Below are 21424 nucleotides of genomic sequence, written 5' to 3'. Positions count from 1 at the left end.
GCTTTCATGAGAATCTGTACAAGCAAATTGAGTATGTCTCAGACTCAAAGCCTATGGTGTGGTTAAAAATGGGCTGTGATGTGGTCACACTTGGAAATGTACTTGACTCTTCTCAGAGGTGCAACGCAACAGATCTGCTTCAGAGATGAGACATAAGTCTGTGGCTGGACTAGACTGTCAGTCTGCATTCTTTGTAAGGATGGTGGCGACATAACAAAAGTCCCAGATCTGATCCAGCAAAGCTTGGTATTTGACTCTGCATATAAGGAAGTTTCCTATAAAATTCAGGCACGATACTGAGGCTGAGACTAATATTATCCCAGCACATATTTTAACCCAGATTCCAGGTCTAGTCTGCATATGCTAGCCTAATTTTATGCTAGTAGCATGTGGTGTCTGTAAGACAGAGTCTGAAAGAGAAATCACCTTCACAACAACAGCTGCTAAGGACCGGGTTTTTTTACTATCGAATTGGCTAACAAGTAGTGGATAAAGAAGTTGGCACTGATCTCAGCCTAATTCAGAGAACTTGAACTGCACACATCTGTGCACATACCATCAAAGAACTAGTGTTACCAAAGGACAAGAACAGGCAAAAGCATATATATATATATAATAAAATCATAGGAAGGTGTGATCCATCCAGTATGGAACTATACTCTCACTGTTCTTTGGAGTTTGAGCCCTGTGATCATTTGTCATTACTCTCCATTTCCAGAAGGAAGCTCCATAATGCCATGCCATCACTCTCTCTCTTATGAACCCCCACCAGCTAAAACAGCCCTTCAGGTATTTTAGGGATGACTGGATTTCTAATTAGTACATCCCAAGTGAAGCTGCTTAGGCAGATCCCCTGAGAAAGTTGCTACAGGATGACATAATCTGGCAAGTAAGCACCCAGACAGACACATTGAAAGACAAGTTTTGGATCCTGCTCATTGCAAGATGCAGGTTTCAGGCCTATATTACATAACAGAGGCGGAAAACTGTAGATCTAACTGAAAAAGAACTCTTGCATTTTCTACCAAAAATGCCATCCTGTACCTAACAAGTTTATACCAAGGTCCTTTTCCTCAGGTTCTAAAGCACAAGAACCACAGTTCCACAATTCACCCTGGTCTACAACTCTCAGGGGTTTCCCCCCTTCATTTTTCAGGCTTCAAGGGATTCAGGCAGTCCTCACTCTTCAGGGAGCAGGTAATAAGAGCTCCATGTCTGTTCTCACTATGTCTTCCTGAATCACCCAAGCTCTCCCTTACCTGATTTGTCCTGCTCTGAGCCCAGGTGTCCTCTTTTAAAGCTCAGCTGGGATCAGCTGATCAGTGACAGCCGCACTGGCCTTGTTCCTTCTTAAAGGGCCAGTGTCACCCTGTGACAGTGCTGAAATCCAAGAGCAATCTGATTATAAATCACCTGAGACTAAATTCTTTAAGCCAGTGGTTCCCAACCTTTTTTATACTGCGGACTGGCACACTCTTTCAAAATCTTTTGGCAGACCATTGTAGAAACATTTAATTTGCATATTCATTATGGTAATTAATTGTAAGAGGTCACATGTTGTTTTACATTGTATCTGTATGCACACAATACATGTCATTGTAATGGATTTTTTTAAGATTATCCCCCCCAAAGTATTTGCTTTCCACCTTAAAAATCATACATAACACATTGCCAGCTACCCAAAGTATTTTATTTCCAACCAGTGTTAAAAATCATACAGAAGATATCACTAGCTAGTCTAGTTAAATAACGTGAAAATATACGACTTACTGATGAGATCACATCATGGGATCATTGGGCTGGTTTGCCCAACGCAAGCAAATTATATCGAGGCATTACTCTTGACAGCGAGACTCGCAGTGCCTATTCCAATGTCTGGTCTTGGTAGCCATCATTGTAGAGAAAACTATTTCACCTAGTTGTGTAGATGGAAACAGTAAAAGGTATTCAGAGCTAGGGTGCTGAGTTCTGGATATTCACTCTTTTTTTTAATCCAGAAGGACAGCATTTATGAGGATGCATTAAACAAAGTTTGAAGTCTTCTGTCACGTCAGCTTAATCAGCTGATCCTCTTGCAGCAGTGGCAAGGATGACTCTTTGTTGGCAAGAAGAAATGGATCGCAGATCCATTCTTTCCTGACTCTCAGGTCTTTTGAATTTGGGAAATACTGCTCAAATGCATCTGAGAGTGACTTCCAAGTGTTCACTTGCTAAATTGGAAAGTCCAACAGCTTCTCCCCAAACAGCTCATGGCAGATATCTTTGGCAGCAGGAAGAATTAGCTCTTCAGCAGTTGTAAAAGGCTTTTTAGCTTTGGCAATTTGGTGAGCTACTAGAAACGATTCCTTCAATGTAGCCACATTTGAAGATACACATGGGGCTCGTCTACACTGGCCCCTTTTCCGGAAAGGGCATGTTAATTTCAGCTATCGTAGTAGGGAAATCCGCGGGGGATTTAAATATCCCCCGCGGCATTTAAATAAAAATGTCCGCCGCTTTTTTCCGGCTTTTAGAAAAGCCGGAAAAGAGCGTCTACACTGGCCCCGATCCTCCGGAAAAAGCGCCCTTTTCCGGAGGCTCTTATTCCTACTTCGAAGTAGGAATAAGAGCCTCCGGAAAAGGGCGCTTTTTCCGGAGGATCGGGGCCAGTGTAGACGCTCTTTTCCGGCTTTTCTAAAAGCCGGAAAAAAGCGGCGGACATTTTTATTTAAATGCCGCGGGGGATATTTAAATCCCCCGCGGATTTCCCTACTACGATAGCTGAAATTAACATGCCCCTTCCGGAAAAGGGGCCAGTGTAGACGTAGCCATGTGGTATTGCGAGTTAATTGTTTTTGTCCCTCAAATTTGTTTTTTTCCATTACAAAAAAATCCCTGTTTTTTCTTTGAGAGCAGGATGTTTATACTCTAAGTTCCAAATTAGCTTTGAAGGTTTCATTGCTTCATTGGACAGCGTTTCAGCACATATAACACACAGTGCTTTTGGATCCTGTGAATCGCCACAGGCAGTAAAACCACACTTTAAATACAAAGAGTCATACTTGCGATTGATCATTGCGCTTTTTCAGGGTTTTTTTAGCATTTTCTTGGCATTGTATATCATCTATATTAGACATAGAGTCTAGAATGATTTCCTCTTTTATTTTTCGGAACGTCAATGTCTTTTTTCGCAGAAGCACTCTTTCCAAAAAAGAAATCCATGGAAATTTGCTTGATCATCTTTTAGCCGTTGTATTTGATGGAAGTGACTAGAGACCGTTACCACTGTCCAATTTAAAGAGCTAATAGCACAATCATTGGCTAAGTGAGGACATTCTCACCAAGCCAATCATCAAGGCATGGGCATTGCCTGGCATTTTGCTGTGGCCCGCCAGCCAACGGTTCGCAGCCTGACACCAGTCTGCAGACTAGTGGTTGGAAACCACTGCTTTAAACCTCTTGGGAAGCCCCTTGAAACTCCTGCACTTGCTACTTCAACCACAGAGAAGTGAAAAAGTTATACCCATGAATATTAAAGAAACACTGATTTCAAAACACGCAGTCTAAGACTGTAGCACCGAAATCCACAGAACCATATGCTGACCTCTTTGAAGAGAAGGTTGTTTATGATACCACAGCTGCCTTGGTATTAAGTCTTGGGCTGCTACATAGATCACAAGAGGACACATTAAAAGACACTCATCTGCAAGACTTGCAAAAACCTATCTGCAATGGAGAAGACAAGCAATCCTAAACTGAAGCCATATTGGGCTTTGGAACACATGATTGCCTCACAGTCAGGGCTATTAATAGCAGGGGACAGAATAGTATTCCTCAAAAACAGGAGGCAGTAGCATTTAGATGAGGCATAGCAGGGCAAGGCATGAAAGGAACAAATTCACAAACCAGACAGATAAAACCAGACATCATGCATTGGCCTCGAGTGGCCCAGCACTACTTACAGAAGTATGCAGCATATGTTAAGAACACATGGCAGCCAATCAAAATCATTATGGCCTCAGTAGATTCCTAATACACCAGTGCTCAGATATCTTTGCTTTCAGCAAACATTTGGGGTAACATTAATGATGTAGCAGATGCAGCAATTAGCATATTTATAACTCCAGGTATCCCAAGGAATTAGTGAATGATCTCATTTATCATTCCATTTGTAAGCAAAGAAATGGGCAACACTGGAAGATCTTGGACATTTGCACTTACACTCCACTCCAGGATGCTGGCATGGCATGGCAGAGAGAACCATTGAATAAAGGAATCAGTGTTTAAGAGAATGACAGCATGAAGTAAAGTGCCTCACTCTGCTCTATTTTGGGGGTGGAACTTAACAGGAATGGAGTGCTCCTGAGCAAAACTGCTGTTGCTGAGACTAAATCTTCCCTCATCCTGTCTGTTGCTATCCCAGCACACCAAAGAAAGCTCATGTCTGACTGGAGCCTTTGCAAAAAAGTTAGAAAAAGCACAGTGAGCAGACAGCCATACTCCTACCTGTTTTCCAGCTCAGAGAGAAGAGTCTGCATAGAAACCTGTTTAGCTGGCAACGAGGAAAAATAGTAGATAAATAGGTAAAGAGCCCCATTCATACCATTCTTGGATCTGGACTTCTAATACTCCAGTCATCTGAAGAAGTGGGTTGTGCCCACAAAAGCTCATGATACCATCTAAATGTTTTGTTAGTCTTTAAGGTGCTACTAGACTATTTGTTGTTTTTTAAGTCATTCATACCATGTTGAGATACGGGGCGGATGAGAGTGCTGCAGGGCCCAGGGCAGCGCTGCGGGGCCCCGGGCAGCGAAATTTCACAGGGCCCCTCCTTTGACACGGTGCATGTGCGGGGCCTCGGGAAGCGTGGGGCCTGGGGCAGCCGCCCTGCCCTAAATCTGCCGCTGTTGAGATACCTACAGAAAACAGAAGGCATCTCTGACCTGGGGCAAGCTATATCAGTAGGAATACAATGCAGACATTTGCAACAGAGGAATGAACTCAGAGACCTCCTCAGTTGCACAATGGCAATCCTAGCTGGAGCCCAAGCGCCAAGACCCTGCAGGGGGGACCACGAGGGGGGTTTCAGAGCCCAGGCTCCAGCCTGAGCCAGAATATCTACACTGGAATTTTATGTCTGACCTGGGCTCTGAGACTCAGTGCTCTGGGTTTTTTATTGCGGTATAGACATACCCACGGCATACGTTTCCATTTTACACTAAGCCCATTGGCTCAGGACTGAGCCCGGGCCCACCTTCCATCCATACACAAATCAGTCTGACTCAGATCAGCAAGCACGCATGGCCTGGGTCCTAGGAACCTGCTAGGGGAGTGGCCAGAGCCTGAGTCCTGCTGTAACTTAGGTCTAGACCCTCTTATTTTACAATATGATTGCAGCTCAAGCCGCAGACCCAAGTCAGAAGATCTGCACAGTGCAATATGGATGTGCCAACATGACTGAGAGACCTGGGTCCAGCAATTCTAAGTCCAGGTTTACAAAGCAGGGTGGATACTCAATTCCAGGTTTGGAAACACTGAGTCCACAAGCCCGAGTCCCATCGACTTGGGCTCATGATGCCGTGTAGATATCCCCTTGAGGTGTCTGTCCACCCTTGACTGGTCTGTTAGGACCTTACATAAAAGTAGTGACCTATTTCATCCTTCTTCACTGGAAACTGTATATATTTTTGCAGAAGTGAGGCGAGGGTTCCTGATTTTGTTTGGATGTATTCCTGGAGATTTCGTCACGTGACATAATCTTCAATTAATTATTAATTATTAATCTTTAATTCCTGGAAACGCCCAGCTGCTTGTGGAGGGTTGGCAACCCTGAGGCAGCATGAAGTCCTGTGTGCTCTTATCCCACTGATGCCAGTGATGTCATATTTTATTTTCCAACATGCATCTGTTACAGAGGAAATGGCATGTTATTAACTTTCAGGACATTTGCAGGGGAGAGGATATTGCAGAACACCTTCTACTACTATCATTCAGTGTCCCAGACTAAAAAACAGTTCTGAGGTAACTTCCCAATACAGATCAAAGTGCTGTATGCTCAGTGCTAGTGTTTGACTTCTGCACTGTGCGTGTTTTATGTATGTATGAGATCATGTTTGAACTGCATCGTCTGTCTGACTTATTTAGGTTATTAGTGAGCGTGGTGTACTAACTGTGTCTTCTTTTCAGGTGTGGGCAATCAGCAACTTTTTTTGTAAATTGTAATAGTTTCTTTCTAACATTTTCCTCCCTTTTCTTTCCATGTGTTTGTTTTTCGCTTTGTAAAGAGTATCTCCCTGTTGAGCCCAAATACTTAATGGCTCAGTGGTTGCTAAATCATTTGCAAGGTGTTAGAAGGTTGCTGTTTGTTAGAAACAAGGCTTCTTTCATATTAGAAGCTTAACTGTGTTGTGCATAAAGTAAACTGAATGTGACAAAGAACTTGTCAGCAAGGGAGCTATACGAAGGAGAGTATTCTTAAGACATTCATGTGGGGGAGAGCGATTTAAAAAAAATGCTCCCCAAGGCCAAAATACATGTTATCAGGTTGACACTAAAGGGTAATTTATTAATAATATTTCTTTTCATGGTCAAATTTATTGTCCCTGAATGCAGACAGCCTCTAAATCCAGTACCCTCATTCATAGACATTGACAATCTTTGGGAAGCTTATCACTACAGGTTAAACCTCTAAAATCTTGGGACTCTCTGGTCTGGCAACATCTGTGGTCCAGCAGGACCATGGATATTGCTGGATCAAAGCGCCCTGGCTGGCTAGGTTCAGGGGCTGGGCTGACGGTGGGGAGTAGGGATGTTAAATATCGGTTAATTTAATAGTCGAGTAACCTCATGAATTTTTATTGGTTAATCGACTAGTCAATAGTCCCCAGGGGCGGAGCCCACAGCCACTGTATCAGAGGCAGCAATGCAGGGTGCCAGGCAGAAGCTGGTCCAATAGGGGAGCCAGTTTAAAAAACAGCTCCCCTTCTGGACCAGCTGCCTGTCGCCCAGTGCTGCTACCTCTGATAAAGAGGCATCAGCATGGGGTGGCAACAGCCCCTGTCTAAGGGGGGGGTCTAAGCTCCTGGACCCAGCTTGAGATGGAAGTCAGCCAGGCGGCCTGCCCACCTGGCTCCTAATATACTTTAAATGTAGAGCACAGCAGGGTTAGGTTCTGAATCCAGCTGGAGCCAGAATTGAGCCGGGCTGCTGGCCAGCCTGCAAAAAATTACTGGCAAGGGTAGGGGGAGGGAAATGCATGTAATCTATAGCAATAACCTCTAAGCTTTTGTTTATCAGTTAATCGACTACACTATTACACCCCTACTAGGAAGCACAGCCCCGGCAGCAGCAGGCCTGCTCAGTGAAGAGCACAGTCTCGGTTGGGGATGGTGGCAGGGAGCACAGCCCTGGCCGAAAGCACAGCCCCACCCAGGTTGCAGCAGCAGGGCTAGTGTCCTGGAGTGCAGCCCCAACCAGGTTGGCACAGCTGGGAGTCCAACCCCGGCCAGGCCTGAGTCAGAGGGGCCTGGCATCCCCATTGTAGTAGGGAGCACAGCCCCTGGCAGGGCGGGGGCGGGGGAGGGGGGGAAGGAGGCCTGGAGGAGAAACAGGGCTGACAGCCAGGAGGTGAGCTTTGACCTCCCCTGATCCAGCAAATTCCATGGTTCGGGACCGCTTAGGTCCTGAGGGTGCCAGAGCAGGGAGGTCCCACCTGTAGCTTTGGCCAAAGGAATTGAGTGTGCAAAGTTGCGGAATGGAGCTTTCAGCAGAGCTTATATTCAGAAGGGATTGCGAACAGTGTGAGGAGGAAATGTGGTGAATCAAAGTGTTACCAATCCCACCCAGAACAATAAGGTGACTGTGGTTCCCAGGGGAGCCAAAACTGTCTCTGTGATACCTTACTGATTACCCATAAGCCAAGCTCCCTTAAGAGGGATGAGTACAGTATAGGCAGGAACCATTTGGTTACATGGTTTACCTCTAGTAATATGTATGTAAACACACAAATCCATAGACATTATCTACCATGTCGTCCCTAAAGTTTGAATTTGGGTCATTTATCCCGCAGGATGCATAACTCTTTCTGCCCAGGTGCCACCGAGGTTATATGACTTTTTGGAACACTGTCATGAAAAGAAGATGTAATAGAATCATTGTCAATTTGTACTAAAAGCATATCCATCATGACTAGTAACTGGAGAAGCTCACACGTGTTCAGATGTATGCACACACATGTACCGCAATGGGAAGATTCCTCAACTGTGGGCATGTGCATCTAAGGAGAAGAGGAAGATCAGGGGGATTAATGTGTGCAAGACAGTGAGATATGGAGACTGAGAAGGAACGGGGGTGGGGTGGGGTGTGTGCTTGTTTATATTGTTATTTTATCTTCTTTGATTAGACGTTAGGGCTACGTCTACACTGCAAGGTTTTTGCACAAAACCAGCTGTTTTTGCGCGAAAACCTGTGGAGCATTCACACCTCAAATGCGCTTTTGCTCAAGTAAATCAACAATTAAACGGCAGAAGAGAGGGCTTTTGCTGATGTAGGTAAACTTCCTTTTACGAGGCATAACTCCTTTTTGCACTACAACTATTGTGCAAAAAGGCAAGTGTGGACACTCCAGAGGGGTTTCTTGCACAAGAAACCCCTATGGGAAAAAGCACAAGTGCTCTGATGGCCATTCTGTGAATGGCCACCAGAGCTTTCTTGCACAAGAGCGTCCATGCAGTGTGGATGTGCTCTTGAGCAAAAGCACATCAGGTGTGAATGTACTCTTCTGCAAGAAGTTTTTGCAGAAAAACTCTTGCACCAAAGGCTTCTTGCCCAAGAAGCATGTAGTGTAGACGGAGCCTAGAGGTGTTTCCTCTCTCTGGGCCAGGTTCTGCCACTCACTCACATGATGCAGTACCTCACTCCTTAGATAGCCCCAACTTGAATCCTTGCCACACTCCTCAGCTGCTCTTTGTATTCTTCAGCCACTGCAAGGATCTGAACACAGAGCCCAACACAATATAATGTAGTAATATTACTGTATCATCTGCATATTTGATGGTTATTCAGTAGTTGCAAACATTTCCATGGCTGTACATGCTCTAATTAATTTATGGAGATTGCCTATCTCCTAGGACTGGAAGGGACCTTGAAAGGTCATTGAGTCCAGTCCCTTGCCTTCGCAGCAGGACCAAATACTATCCCTGACAAATTTGTGCCCCAAATAGCCTCCACAAGGATTGAGCTCACAACCCTGGGTTTAGCAGACCAATGCTCAAACCACTGAGCTATCTCTCTCTTCTTCCCTCCCTTCCCCCCCATGAAACCCCTCTGGAGTGTCCACACTTGCCTTTTTGCGCAATAGTTGTAGTGCAAAAAGGAGTTATGCCTCGTAAAAGGAGGTTTACCTACATCAGCAAAAGCCCTCTCTTCTGCCATTTAACCCATATCTGTAAAATATGGATATAAAATGTATTGCACAGTTTCTTTGCATGTCCAATAATGTCCCAGTTAAAATACCCTTACTCCCATAAAGTAACACATTGCTCTGCAGGTCATCCCACTGATTGCAATGGGACTATTCATATAGTAATGCACTCCTCAGTATGAGTAAGGGTAGCAGAATTAAACCCTAAAACAATGTCTTAATTTTATGCCAGGGTGCAGTAGCATAAAGGATCTGTAGCTGTCCTTACAGTTGATATTGAAATCCCGTGAAACTCATTTTGGCCTTGAAGCTAAGTCTACGCTTTCTTTCCTTTTGAAAATGTACTCTATAAAGCAGTTAAGACAGAATAATGACTTCCTATGAAATGAACTAAACATTTGCATGTCATTCCCTTGACTGGGAAGCCAACCAGCATGCCAGGCTCAGACATTTTGTCTTGTGGTGGTGCACAACACTGATATATGGCGCACTGTAATGCATTATTGAATAGTTGTCTATTGAATCTCTGTTGGCTAATGTCAACTGCGTATTAAATAATTGATTGTGTTGCTCTCCCTCGACATTCAGTATATATAATACAGGAAGGAAAGCAAAGCGGTGAAGCTGCCTGCACTTGCCTTTTAAATATCAACCCTGATTGAAATATATAGTGGCAGCAGGAGCTCAAAAGTAACCATTAGTCTTTACCACTCCTGTAAAGTGAGTTAGTAATTGTCTGTCACGGCACCAAATGCCAATACAATAATGATACCTTTGTAAAACAAGACAGAGTTCCTGGCACAGGATTGGTCTCCATCAGCAGGCCCTTAGGGCATAGCATGTTGCCTCCCCTTGCACAAACTTCTCTAAAAAATACTTAAGAATTTTTCTTAGGTGACTATAAACTGGCGGAACAACTCAGTGGTGAAGAATAGTCACAGCCAGCAAATCCTTTTCCCACAAAAGATCATGTTTATTACTGGGGGTAAAAACATTAACCTACGCAGGGAAGGAAATAGAAGGCTTCTTGGGTGGGATTTCATGCCCAGACTACACTTTCAGGTGTGGTGCCTGTCCTTCTCACAAGCATTCTCCCCTCGCTATCTCCCAAGTGGTGCTTTCCAAGTGCCAAAGGCCAAATATAGGACAGAATCAATGTGTGACAAAGATACACAGAGACATTATAGATAAGCGATGGAAATATGTTCTTTAAAGGTGCGTATGCCCAGCCTGTCCTGCATAAAGGAGTGTTGTTTTTCCTGTTTCCCCATGTCTCCACTGTAAATTGAACCAGGTAATATCTCAGAGGACAATGAAAAGTATAAGCGACGAGGAGTCCTGTGGCACCTTATAGACTAACTGAAGTGTAGGAGCATAAGCTTTCGTGGGCAAAGACCCACTTCGTCAGATGCATCTGACGAAGTGGGTCTTTGCCCACGAAAGCTTATGCTCCTACACCTCAGTTAGTCTATAAGGTGCTACAGGACTCCTCGTCGCTTTTGCAGATTCAGACTAACACGGCTACCCCTCTGATAATGAAAAGTATATTTACCTATAAGGTAACAAAACTACCAAGCTAAATAAGTGGGTAATGGAGCCTGCACCTCCTTCCCCCAGCAAACCTTCCTGTCCCATGAAACAGAGACACTTTGGGAAATGTAAACAGAGGCTGAAAGCCATTTTGGCATTCATCACGTAGGGCACAAAGTGGGGGCTCATCAAAAGTGGATCCTCTTGCTTCAAAGCCAGAGCAGCTAGAACTGACCGTAGGTGAGAAACCTGCTTAGACAAAGATTGTAACTTGCTGAAGTTAAGCTTTAGTCACTGGAAAAACATGTGTTGTTGTGTTGTGTTTGTAATCATATCTGTGTCTTCTACTCTTTAACATCTGTTTTTGTTGATAAACTTACTCTGCTTTTATTACAGAACTAACTCAGTGCTCTGTGTTAAACTGAAGGGTGAAGCCCTCAACTAAACTAACCAGCTCGGATGTGCTCGGTCTCTTTGGAGACAGTGGGAACTTAAAACTTCTGTGACTATCCAGTCAGAGGGATGGACACCGTAGGGGAGATGGCATGGGGAAACCTGGGACTGGAAAACTGTTGGTGTCACTCAGCAAAGAGTGGCTGGTGGAAGTCAAGATGAGACCATGTGCTGTGAGCAGGCTGCTGATGCCAGCACTATGAGCTAAAGCTGCACAGCACAGAAGCACCCAGGATTGCAGGCAGGTGATAACAGACCCCTTTACATGGCATCACAGAGACTAAAGTGGATAGTCACCAAGTTGGATTTAGTAGGACAATTCCTATCATCATAAAATTGGTTTACATTTAAACATCCAAAGGTGTGACCATCATTGGAATAAGCTAATATTGCCCTGAAGTCTAGAGCTTCATCCCCACTAATTAACATGGAGACTTTTCATTCTTTTCTTTCTCCCTGGCATTTGATAAATAATATTTGTCCTAAGGAAAAGAGATTTGTAACTGTTTTCATTGGGACAGTTACAGCTGACGCCTTTCACCAGGGCTGTGTCCAGACTCCATGCCTCCGTCGACGGAGGCATGTAGATTAGCCAGCTCGGAAGAGGGAAATGAAGCCGCGATTAAAATAATCGCGGCTTCATTTAAATTTAAATGGCTGCCCCGATCTGCCGATCAGCTGTTTGTCGGCAGATCGGGAGAGTCTGGACGCGATGCCCCGACAAAGAAGCCTTTCTTCATCGACACAGGTAAGCCTCGTGAAACCAGGTTTACCTGTGTCGATGAAGAAAGGCTTCTTTGTCGGGGCATCGCGTCCAGACTCTCCCGATCTGCCGACAAACAGCTGATCGGCAGATCGGGGCAGCCATTTAAATTTAAATGAAGCCGCGATTATTTTAATCGCGGCTTCATTTCCCTCTTCCGAGCTGGCTAATCTACATGCCTCCGTCGACGGAGGCATGGAGTCTGGACACAGCCCAGGAGATAAAACTCGATTGATCATGTAGTGGATCAGTTATTGAAGCCTTATCACTAAGGGCATGCTACACTGCAGGGCAAAAGTCAAATTAAGCTACGAAACTTCAGTTATATCAATTGCGTAGCTGAAGTCGAAATAGCTTAATTTGGTTGCTTGCTCTGTCTACACAGCAGGAAGTCGAAGGAAGAACACTTTTCCTTTGACTTCTCTTACTCCTCATGAAATGAGGGTTATAGGAGTTGGAGTAAGAAGCCTTCCAGCTCACCGTTATTTTGAAATAGTGGCTTGCTGCGTAAAAGCGCATTTTGCTATTTCTAAATAACATCAGTTACTCTGAAATAACACTGCTCTGTAGACGTACCGGAACAGTATATTTTCCCAAGTTGAGTCATAAAGTCATCTTTCCCTAATATATCTTTCTGTGACTTTCCTTTTCACTTGATAAAGTTGTCATCAACTAGAAACTTTCTCAGGTCTTTGCTTGTCCGTGTTACAAAGAAATACTTGTGTTCTGCAGTAATGGCCCCAACACTACAGTAGTGTAAGCTGTTGTGTTTTGGACTATTGTTGCACAATGCTGTATCATTTTTATGAGGGGGCATTTGCAACTTCTTTAACTGGAAGCCTGCTACAGTAAGTTACCCTTATACAAAAGACAGTTGAAATTACCGTATTTTCCGGCGTATAGGGCGACTGGGCGTATAAGACGACCCCCTATCTTTTTAATTAAAAGATAGGGTTTCATCTTATACCCCAGCGCCCCTCCGCCTCCTTTGCTCCCGGTGTCCCTGGTCTGCTGGAGATGGTCCCCAGCAGACCAGAGGCACCGGGAGCAAAGCCGCCAGGAGCGCCTGGGCTCGCCCCCCCCCCCCCCCGCCGGAGCCCCTCCGCGGCTTTGAAAGCCTCGGGGGAAGCCGGCGGGGGGGGCATCCCAGGCGCGCATGGGCTGCCCGCCCGCCGGAGCCCCTCCGCGGCTTTGAAAGCCTCGGGGGAAGCCGGCGGCGGGGCATCCCAGGCGCGCATGGGCTGCCCCCCCCTCCGGAGCCCCTCCGCGCGGCGCGGAGGGGCACCGGAGGGGGAGCAGCCCATGCGCGCCTGGGATGCCCCGCCACCGGCTTCCCCCGAGGCTTTCAAAGCCGCGGAGGGGCTCCGGCGGCGGGGCATCCGGCGTACAAGACGACCCCCGATTTTTGGGGGATGTTTTTTAACTTCAGAGGTCGTCTTGTACACCGGAATATACGGTACATGATGATGTAATGTTGTATAAAGGTTTTATTGAACAGCCTTTCCCAGTAGAAGCTTTGTGTGTATTCATAATATATATGTGTTGAAAGACTTAATAAATATGTTTTGTAGGAGAGAGTTACTGTTGTCAGTAAGAATGTGCATGGTGGAATTTTGTTTTTGCTATGTGGAAGCATAAACTGTAAGGTTAATAGAGTATTCATATAAATGTCCTTACTTGGTGATTTTTGTCATGTTTAATGCTGTGCCCTTGTCATTCTTTTTATGAAGGTTACCTGTATAAAAGAGAGGGAATACATTTTGTTGTAATATTGCATAAAGGTTTTACTGCTTCATGTTGAATGGACACATTTGTGTATATCTAAACTTTTATATTTGCAGCCTTAATCCTGATAAAGAAAGAAACTGTAGAAGTCAAAGGGCAATTTTTTGTCAGTTACTGTGGTGCAGATAGGCAGTAAAAAGTCAACAGGACAGCAGTGGCCAGCCCTGGCTACTGGCTCAGCACCCACATCTGTTACCTTATTTTCACTAAAGACCAACCAAGAGTTACATTTCTATTGCTTTTATTAAATGCCACTGTTGAATTAAACGGAAAAGGGATTGAACCCTCTCTCACACATACATCCATAAACTCATATACTCACACACTTATGCAAGAGATGAGTTGCACAGAGACGGCAAAAGAAGTCAAGGCATGGTGAGTCCAGTGTGTCTGAGACACACTGGTAGTGTCTGCCTGTAGTCAGCGATGCGGACCGGCGAGCTGATCGTACAGCCTGTTGTCTGTGTGCTCCCTTCTTTTATTGCACTGTCCAGGTGGCTCCAGTCAGGTACACAGTGTTCCTTTTCCATGCCCGTCACCAAGAAGCCCGCCCCTTAGTCCCCTCTCAGATATATCAAGTTCTTCCTTAGAAGTTTAGTTTCTCTCAGATATATCAAGTTCTTCCTTCGTTTTCATGGCACCTCTGCATTTGCTTTTCTCATGCATAGGCAGATTCTATCAGACATCAATGGGCTTCTGTGTCCATCTGGCCTTTGTCTTCGAGTGACTAAGGGGTTAATTCTGTACCTAGCAAGGTATCGGGTGGTCAGCTAATAACAATTCAGGTAGGAATTTCAAACGGGAAAAGGGGTTTTATCTCTCTCTTCTTTGTTTGAGAGGTAGAACAGTTTCTTCCAAGACTGAGGGAGGTGGGAGACACTTCTCTCTCCAAGGATGGACTTCTTAAAATGTGTAAGTAGGGAAAAGTTTAGCTAGTCCGTCAGGATTTGTTGTTTTCCTTTTGGGGATTTGGAAATAACGTCTGAGCTGTTAATTGTGTTGTTTTTTTCTTTGTAACTAAGTTTTAGCCCGTGGGTTTCTCTGAATATCTATATCAATTGGTGGCTCTTTCCATCTAGCCACTTTACTATGCTTGCAACTGTAGTTTTGTTTTGATAAGAAAGGATTGTTTTCTTTTCCAATTAACTGGCATTGGTTGATTGTTGTGTCCTTTGACTCAGTGCCTACTTACAAGGGAAGAGTCCATTGTTGTCTGTGAATTCCCTCTGTTTTTCTCAACTCCAAGTAAAATGGAGGTTGGGGCAGGGGGAGAGTTTTACCTTAGGGAGGAGATTTCCCAAGTGATCTCTTCCCTAGTTTTCTTCGAATTACTTGGGTGATGGCAGTGGATCCCCCAAAATCCAGGTCTTAGGATTTTGGGGGGAAGTTTTTGTACCAGAGCCTGTAAAGGCAAGGCTTTAGAGTGCTCTTGCAGGCTCCCACTTCTGCATTCGTTGTGCCAGAGTGGGGAACAGCCTTCACAACCTTATACTGAAACTTACATTTACATTATTCTGTGTTGGGCAGGGGCTTTACACAACATCCTGCTGCACTTAACCTACAGGGAGCTCACAGTGCTGGTGGACCGGTGATTGCCATGCTCTGACTTCCCTGTTTTGGCCTTTGCCTGGGAACCCCACTGACCATGCTGGCTAGGCACCTGCATTAAAGGAGGGCCCCACTCTTTTCCTGTGAGCCCAACACCCATAAACCCATCATTCCATCCCAAGGTCTATGAGAACTGGGAAAGGGGATGAGGTGTCGAATGCCACTACTTTTTGTAGAAGCAAGCTCACTCCTCCCCGATAAGGTTACTGGCACAACTGAAAATTGTTTGGTGCTCTGGATTCCCATCAGGCCTGCGCAGTGTTATTGAACAGCATTGTGAGCTGAGATGGGAGGTGCTTTAAGACCTTATTATAACTATTGCTCAAAACTATTGCTTCTGCTTTATTACTCGCGTTCTGCCGAGTCTAGGCTGTTCAGTTCCTTGTGTTGCCTTTGGAAACTATGTGGAGGCCCAGTTGCTTTTGTTTCTTAGCTAAGAGAGATGTGCTATGACAAAATTTGAAAACCTCTGCTTTAGGGATGAGCCATTGGACCAGGCGACAGAAGATTTAGGCTCTTACCATGGATCTGCCATGTACCAACACTGTGACAGTGAGCAAATGGCTCCCCCACTAGTCTGTGCCTCTGTTTTCTGCTCACTCTTTGTCCCCTTCGCTGTTAGGCTTATAAGCAGGTATGTTTGTACAGCGCCTAGCACTACAGAGGCTTCAGTTGTGGTGGTTTCTAGCTGCTACTCAATACAATCATTACAATATAATTCTGCAGTCAGTTACTTCCCATTAAAACCTTCCCTTATAAATCTTGCATTAGCCTTTTTTTTAAAGGAAATATAGGATTGATCTGACCAAGACATCAGTCTTCACTCCACCCCCTCAGCACTTAACTTCAAGCTTAGCTAGCACTGAAATCATTTGCCTTGTATTTGCAGGAATGCTGCAGAATGGAAAGAAGTTTGATTCCTCCAGAGACCGAAACAAGCCTTTCAGGTTCAAGATCGGCCGACAAGAAGTCATTAAAGGGTTTGAGGAAGGAGCTGCACAGGTACGGGATGATTCTGGCTGAATTGCAGATTAGCTGGAGTGTGCGCAGGCATGATCAGTACAATAAGGATGAGTTAACATCAGGGTAGGCAAGTCAAAATCACAGTCTGTAGCCCTGGATGGTTTTTCTGATGGTGAGATGCATACTAATATAATATTTCTTAGCCCTTCATTGACTATGCTAATTATGGTGGTCAGAACTCAGGGGTAGATCATGATGGGTAGGCTTTCGCATGCTTCTCAATGTGGGCTGTGGAGGGTGGAATCCTTACCTGGCTATAAATTACTCAGCATCCAAACCCCCCAGAGTGTCCCCTCTACAAGGTGAGCAGAGGGTTAGCTTATAGACAGTGCCACCCACACAGCCCCAGCAATGATCCAGCATGATAGTGCATCATGGAGCAGCATGCAAGGAGTTGTATGCATTTATATATATATATATATAAGGGTATGTCTACACTACAAAGTTAGTTCGTATTTCATAGGCGTTACACTAGCGCTCCGTTAGTTCGAATTTAATGGAGCGCTTAGTTCGAACTAGGAAAACCTCATTTTACGAGGATTAAGCCTAGTTCGAATTAGCTAGTTCGAATTAAGGGGTGTGTAGCCCCTTAATTCGAACTAGTGGGAGGCTAGCCTTCCCCAGCTTTCCCTGGTGGCCACTCTGGCCAACACCAGGGAAACTCTTCTGCCCCCCTCCCGGCCCCGGACTCCTTAAAGGGGCACGGGCTGGCTACGGTGCCCGTGCCAGGTGCAAGCCTGCCAGCACCCAGCCAGCAGACCCTGCACCTGGCACGGATCGAGCCACCCACCCGATGCCCCTCTCACTCACCACTGGGGGAATGAAAACCCGTGATGGGGTCCCCAAAATAGCATGACTCCGAAAGTCAAGGTAAAAAAAGGGAACAGATTTATCCTTGGTAGAAGCCGACTCAGCTAAAGCTGTAGCAGTGACTCCACATAAATCAATTTTATAACCTCCCCAATCACTCTGACTACCTTCCCTAAATTAATTATGTAGCCTAATTCCTTTTCAATAAGCTGCCCAGCAGCAAATTACCCTTTAACTCCACCTAGTGGATTGTTACAAGAGGAATTAGTAATAATTACTGAACATGTTGATAGTACCTTCCAACTCAGGGTCTCTAAGTGCCTTCGGAACAGGGTTCCCAGGTGTCTGGTTTTCAACTGGAATGCCCGGTTGAAGATGGACCCTGGTGGCTCTGGTAAAAGTCCAGTCAGTGGCACAGTGGCGATTCCAAGGCGAAGGCAGATTCTCTATCTGGGACAGGGGTTTGGAGTGTGGGGTTCTGGTGGCACTTATTGTGGCTCCCATAAGTGGCTGCTAGGCCCCTGAAGCCCCTAGGTGCAGGGATGCTCTGCATGCTGCTCCTATCCCAAGTGCCGGCTCCACATCTCCCACTGGCTGAGAACTGACACCAATGGGAGCTGTGGGGGTGGTGCCTGCAGGCACAATAGCCACTCGCGGAGCCTCCCTGGCCTCAAGTGTACTTTGGGACTTCAGGGAGCTGACAGCTGTTTCCAGGAAGCTGCGAAAAGTGTTGCCGGGACCCTGTATCCCTGCCCACACACCAACCTCCAGCCCCAGCCTGGAGACCCCTCTTGCACTCAAAGTCCATCCCCAGCGTGCACCCCCCGCTCCAACCCTCTGTCCCAGACCCGAGTCCCCTCTTGCATCCCAAAACCTTTAACCCCGGCCCCCCTCCAGAACCCACACCCCAAGATGGAGCCTCCCCACTCTTTCCCTGACCCCCTGCCCCATCTGAGGGCCCTCTCTCACACCCTGAACCCATTGTTTTTGGCCTGACCCAGAACTGGCACCCCAGCTAGGTCCTCTCCCCCCCTCAACACAGCCTCCTTCCCCAGCCTGGTGAAAGTGAGTGAGGGTGGGGCACAGCATGTAACAGAGGGACGGAGGATGGAGAGAGTGGGGGCAGGGCCTCAGAGACAGGCAGGGTGGGGTGGAGCCTTGGGGGTGGGTCAGGAGTGTTCAGTTTTGTGTGATTAGAAAGTGGGCAACATTGCTTGGGAATATGAACCTATTTGTGAGGGAGCTTGAGCGCATTATCCCTATTGGCTGGATGAGGAAGCAGGCGGAGAGAGGTTGACGCGCTGACACTGGAGACAATGAAGTCAACGAAAAAGGGAGATGCACACACTCTGGAGATCACATGGTGGCTTCAGCAAAGCACTTCTCCACATGCGCCCCAGCCATTGATGGGTCTTACAGAGTAGGGCCTTTCTGAATCCGGAGCCTTGACCCTGTTAGGTGCTGAGAGCCTCTTGTGACTTGTCTGGTGTCTGTAGGTCCCGTTGAAGTTGGTGGGTTTTGTGAGAGTGCTGCAGCTCACAGAGGCCCTTGTACTTTGCGGGGGCCCTTAATAATGAAGCAAAGTTGACGAGCCCCCAATGCCAGAGTATTCTGCAGTTACCAAACTGGCACTAGAGGATTATTACATATTGTCAGAGAGAGGCCGTTACCCAGTGGTAAAGGATCAGAACTGGGGAGTCAGGAGCTAACAGGTGGGGACCAGATTTACACAGGAATTGGGCGTGTAAACATGCAGACAGGCATTTAGTGAGATTTACAAAAGTAACCAAGTTGATGGGCCAAGCTCCCACTGACTTTGTAAATCTTCCCCTTCTTAGTGACTTCTTACCTATGGTATTTCTCCTAACACATTCTTTCCCTTCTCCCTCCAACACCCAAACACTAGATGAGCTTAGGACAAAGAGCAAAGCTGACCTGTACGCCTGACATGGCATACGGAGCCACGGGCCATCCTGGAGTCATCCCTCCCAATGCTACTCTCATCTTCGACGTGGAGCTGCTCAGGCTAGAGTAAAGCTTTTCATGGGAGTCAGGTGAAGACAACTGCTGATAATCATCCATTTCCCCTCTCCCCCTTCTCTAATGTAGAAGGAGGCCTCACTGGAATCGCAATCTTCCCTGCTTGAGCGGTCATGCCAGTAGTACATGCCCTTCGGTTGTTTATTCCTTTCCCTCTTTTTTTAAAGTTGCTGTGTCCAGATTTGTCTTTTATTAGAAGCTTCTTTGCTCTGAGAAAACCTTCCACAGTTGTAACATTTTTTAGTTGTACATTTAATTTAATTTGCATGTGATTAAAATTCATGACGATAATTATATATATACATATATATATATATATTCCTTATGGAAAAACCACTGCCTTACTGTCACTTAAACCAAGACAAACGAAAGGTGCTCAGAATTCAAATGTACATTTTGTACATGAAGGGGCATTAGCCAAACAGAGTTACCTGCGCTGCCACTTTTTTCTCAACTTGTATGTGCTTGCTCGCTGCTGTTTTAAACCAATGTTGCATTTGAAAATTGAAAAAAAATATGTATGGAAACAATAAAATCTTGATACTTTACAGTTTCTGTGCTGTTTCTTGTCCTTCCCTTTGAATGTAGATGGATATTTTTTTCTAATCTAAAATTTCTTCTAGGAATCTCTGATCTGTAGTTTGTTGTTAATTTCTTGTATAAAATATGCATAAGCCATGTTCCAATTCTGTTAAATTACAAATTGGTGTCGCTATGGGCTCAAGCAGAAACAAGTCCAGATTATATTGAGTATAAAGGGTTCTATGAGGCCGCTGGACAGTCTTTCTGCCTGTTCTGGCTCTCCAGCACCCAGACTAATCAAACAGAGTCTGTGCTACTTAGTGCCCCTCAGTCCTGCCTAGATTTGGCCAGAGAAGAGACTGCAGTGCTGACCATTGACTGGATTTTCAAAACACGCAGCTCCAGAGCCTTTCAGGAGTGGGCCTTCAGTGTCATCCTAATTTTTCTTCAATTGAAATCAGTGGGCAGGGCCACCACAAGGGCAAGACAAGCACCCTGCTTTCCCCGCCGGGGTGCATCATAAGCAGGGGCATAAAGGCACAGTAAATAAAAATAATAAGCTGCAAAAGTAAAGAGAGTGATGCATGCTAACCTAAGGAGAGGGGGCACAAAAATATCTAGTTACGGTGCTGTCTGTGGGAGTGTCAGTAGTAGCTGGCTTAGACCAATGCTGAGTGCTTTTGAAATCTGCAGGGTCTTCCAAGGAAGTCTGGCTAATGGTATAATAGTTTAACTCCTCTAGGCTCGCACTTCATAGTCCTGGCACCTCTGAGCTCCCAGGGTGGAACAGATTAGCTAAGCAAACACACATTTCAAGGGACCATTAACACTTCTCTAGCCATAGGGAGGAAAGGAGGCAGGGGAGAGCCGGGTGAGGAAAATATTAGTATCTCTAACTATCATTGACTAAATGGAGTGGCTTATTAAAAGAATCTAACCCTTTAACAATCCCCTCTCTGGCTGGAGGAGTGCTAATGAATTACTTTACCTTTGCTAATCCCTTGAAATATGGCGGTATCTTTCAGACCAGTTATTAGTGCACTCAGCGCTTTGGAGACCCCGGTTCAAACCCTGTCCCCAGGCTTTGAACTGGGGATCTGCCATGAAAGCGCTTAAACCCCTGAACTATGGAGTATTCTGATGTCAGAGTCCCTCAGTCTCTCCTCCTGCAGAAACTGGCCCACTGTGCATACTTACCTCATCATTGGGCCAGAGTGGATGGGGTGGTGGGGTAAGAATGACTCTTGGCATGGTGGGTAAAACACGCACATGGGAGTGCCAGATCTTAGCCATCTCCCATGCTGTTTTTGTTTGCTATGGTTATTAAACCTGGTGCCATACTTCTAAGGACAGTTGCATAAGGGGTATAATGGTTGTCAGTGTGTAAGTTTGCACCAGGACCAAGCCCTTGCACTTCTGTGACTAGTCCATTATTTTGGAACAGTTTTGACAGAAGAAAGTGAGGGAGGTTCCCCCCACCGCACCAGAAT

At 45.6% G+C, this 21424-nt stretch overlaps 1 protein-coding gene across 1 annotated transcript in view; it reads left to right on the top strand.

Moving 5' to 3' along the window:
• The window catches only part of FKBP1B (FKBP prolyl isomerase 1B), a 57691-nt gene extending 37726 nt beyond the window's left edge, over positions 1-19965 (top strand). Inside the window, exons 3-4 of the mRNA XM_075923409.2 lie at positions 16429-16541; positions 19279-19965. Coding sequence (XP_075779524.1) covers positions 16429-16541; positions 19279-19407 — 242 coding nt within the window. The 3' untranslated portion in view covers positions 19408-19965. The remainder of the gene's footprint in view (positions 1-16428; positions 16542-19278) is intronic.
• The last annotated feature ends 1459 nt before the right edge of the window (positions 19966-21424 follow it).

The sequence above is a fragment of the Pelodiscus sinensis genome, chromosome 3 (genome assembly GCF_052426305.1).
Source record: "Pelodiscus sinensis isolate ZL-2025 chromosome 3, ASM5242630v1, whole genome shotgun sequence".
In the NCBI taxonomy this organism is placed as follows: domain Eukaryota; kingdom Metazoa; phylum Chordata; order Testudines; family Trionychidae; genus Pelodiscus; species Pelodiscus sinensis.
This window is presented reverse-complemented; position numbering and strand designations above follow the sequence as displayed.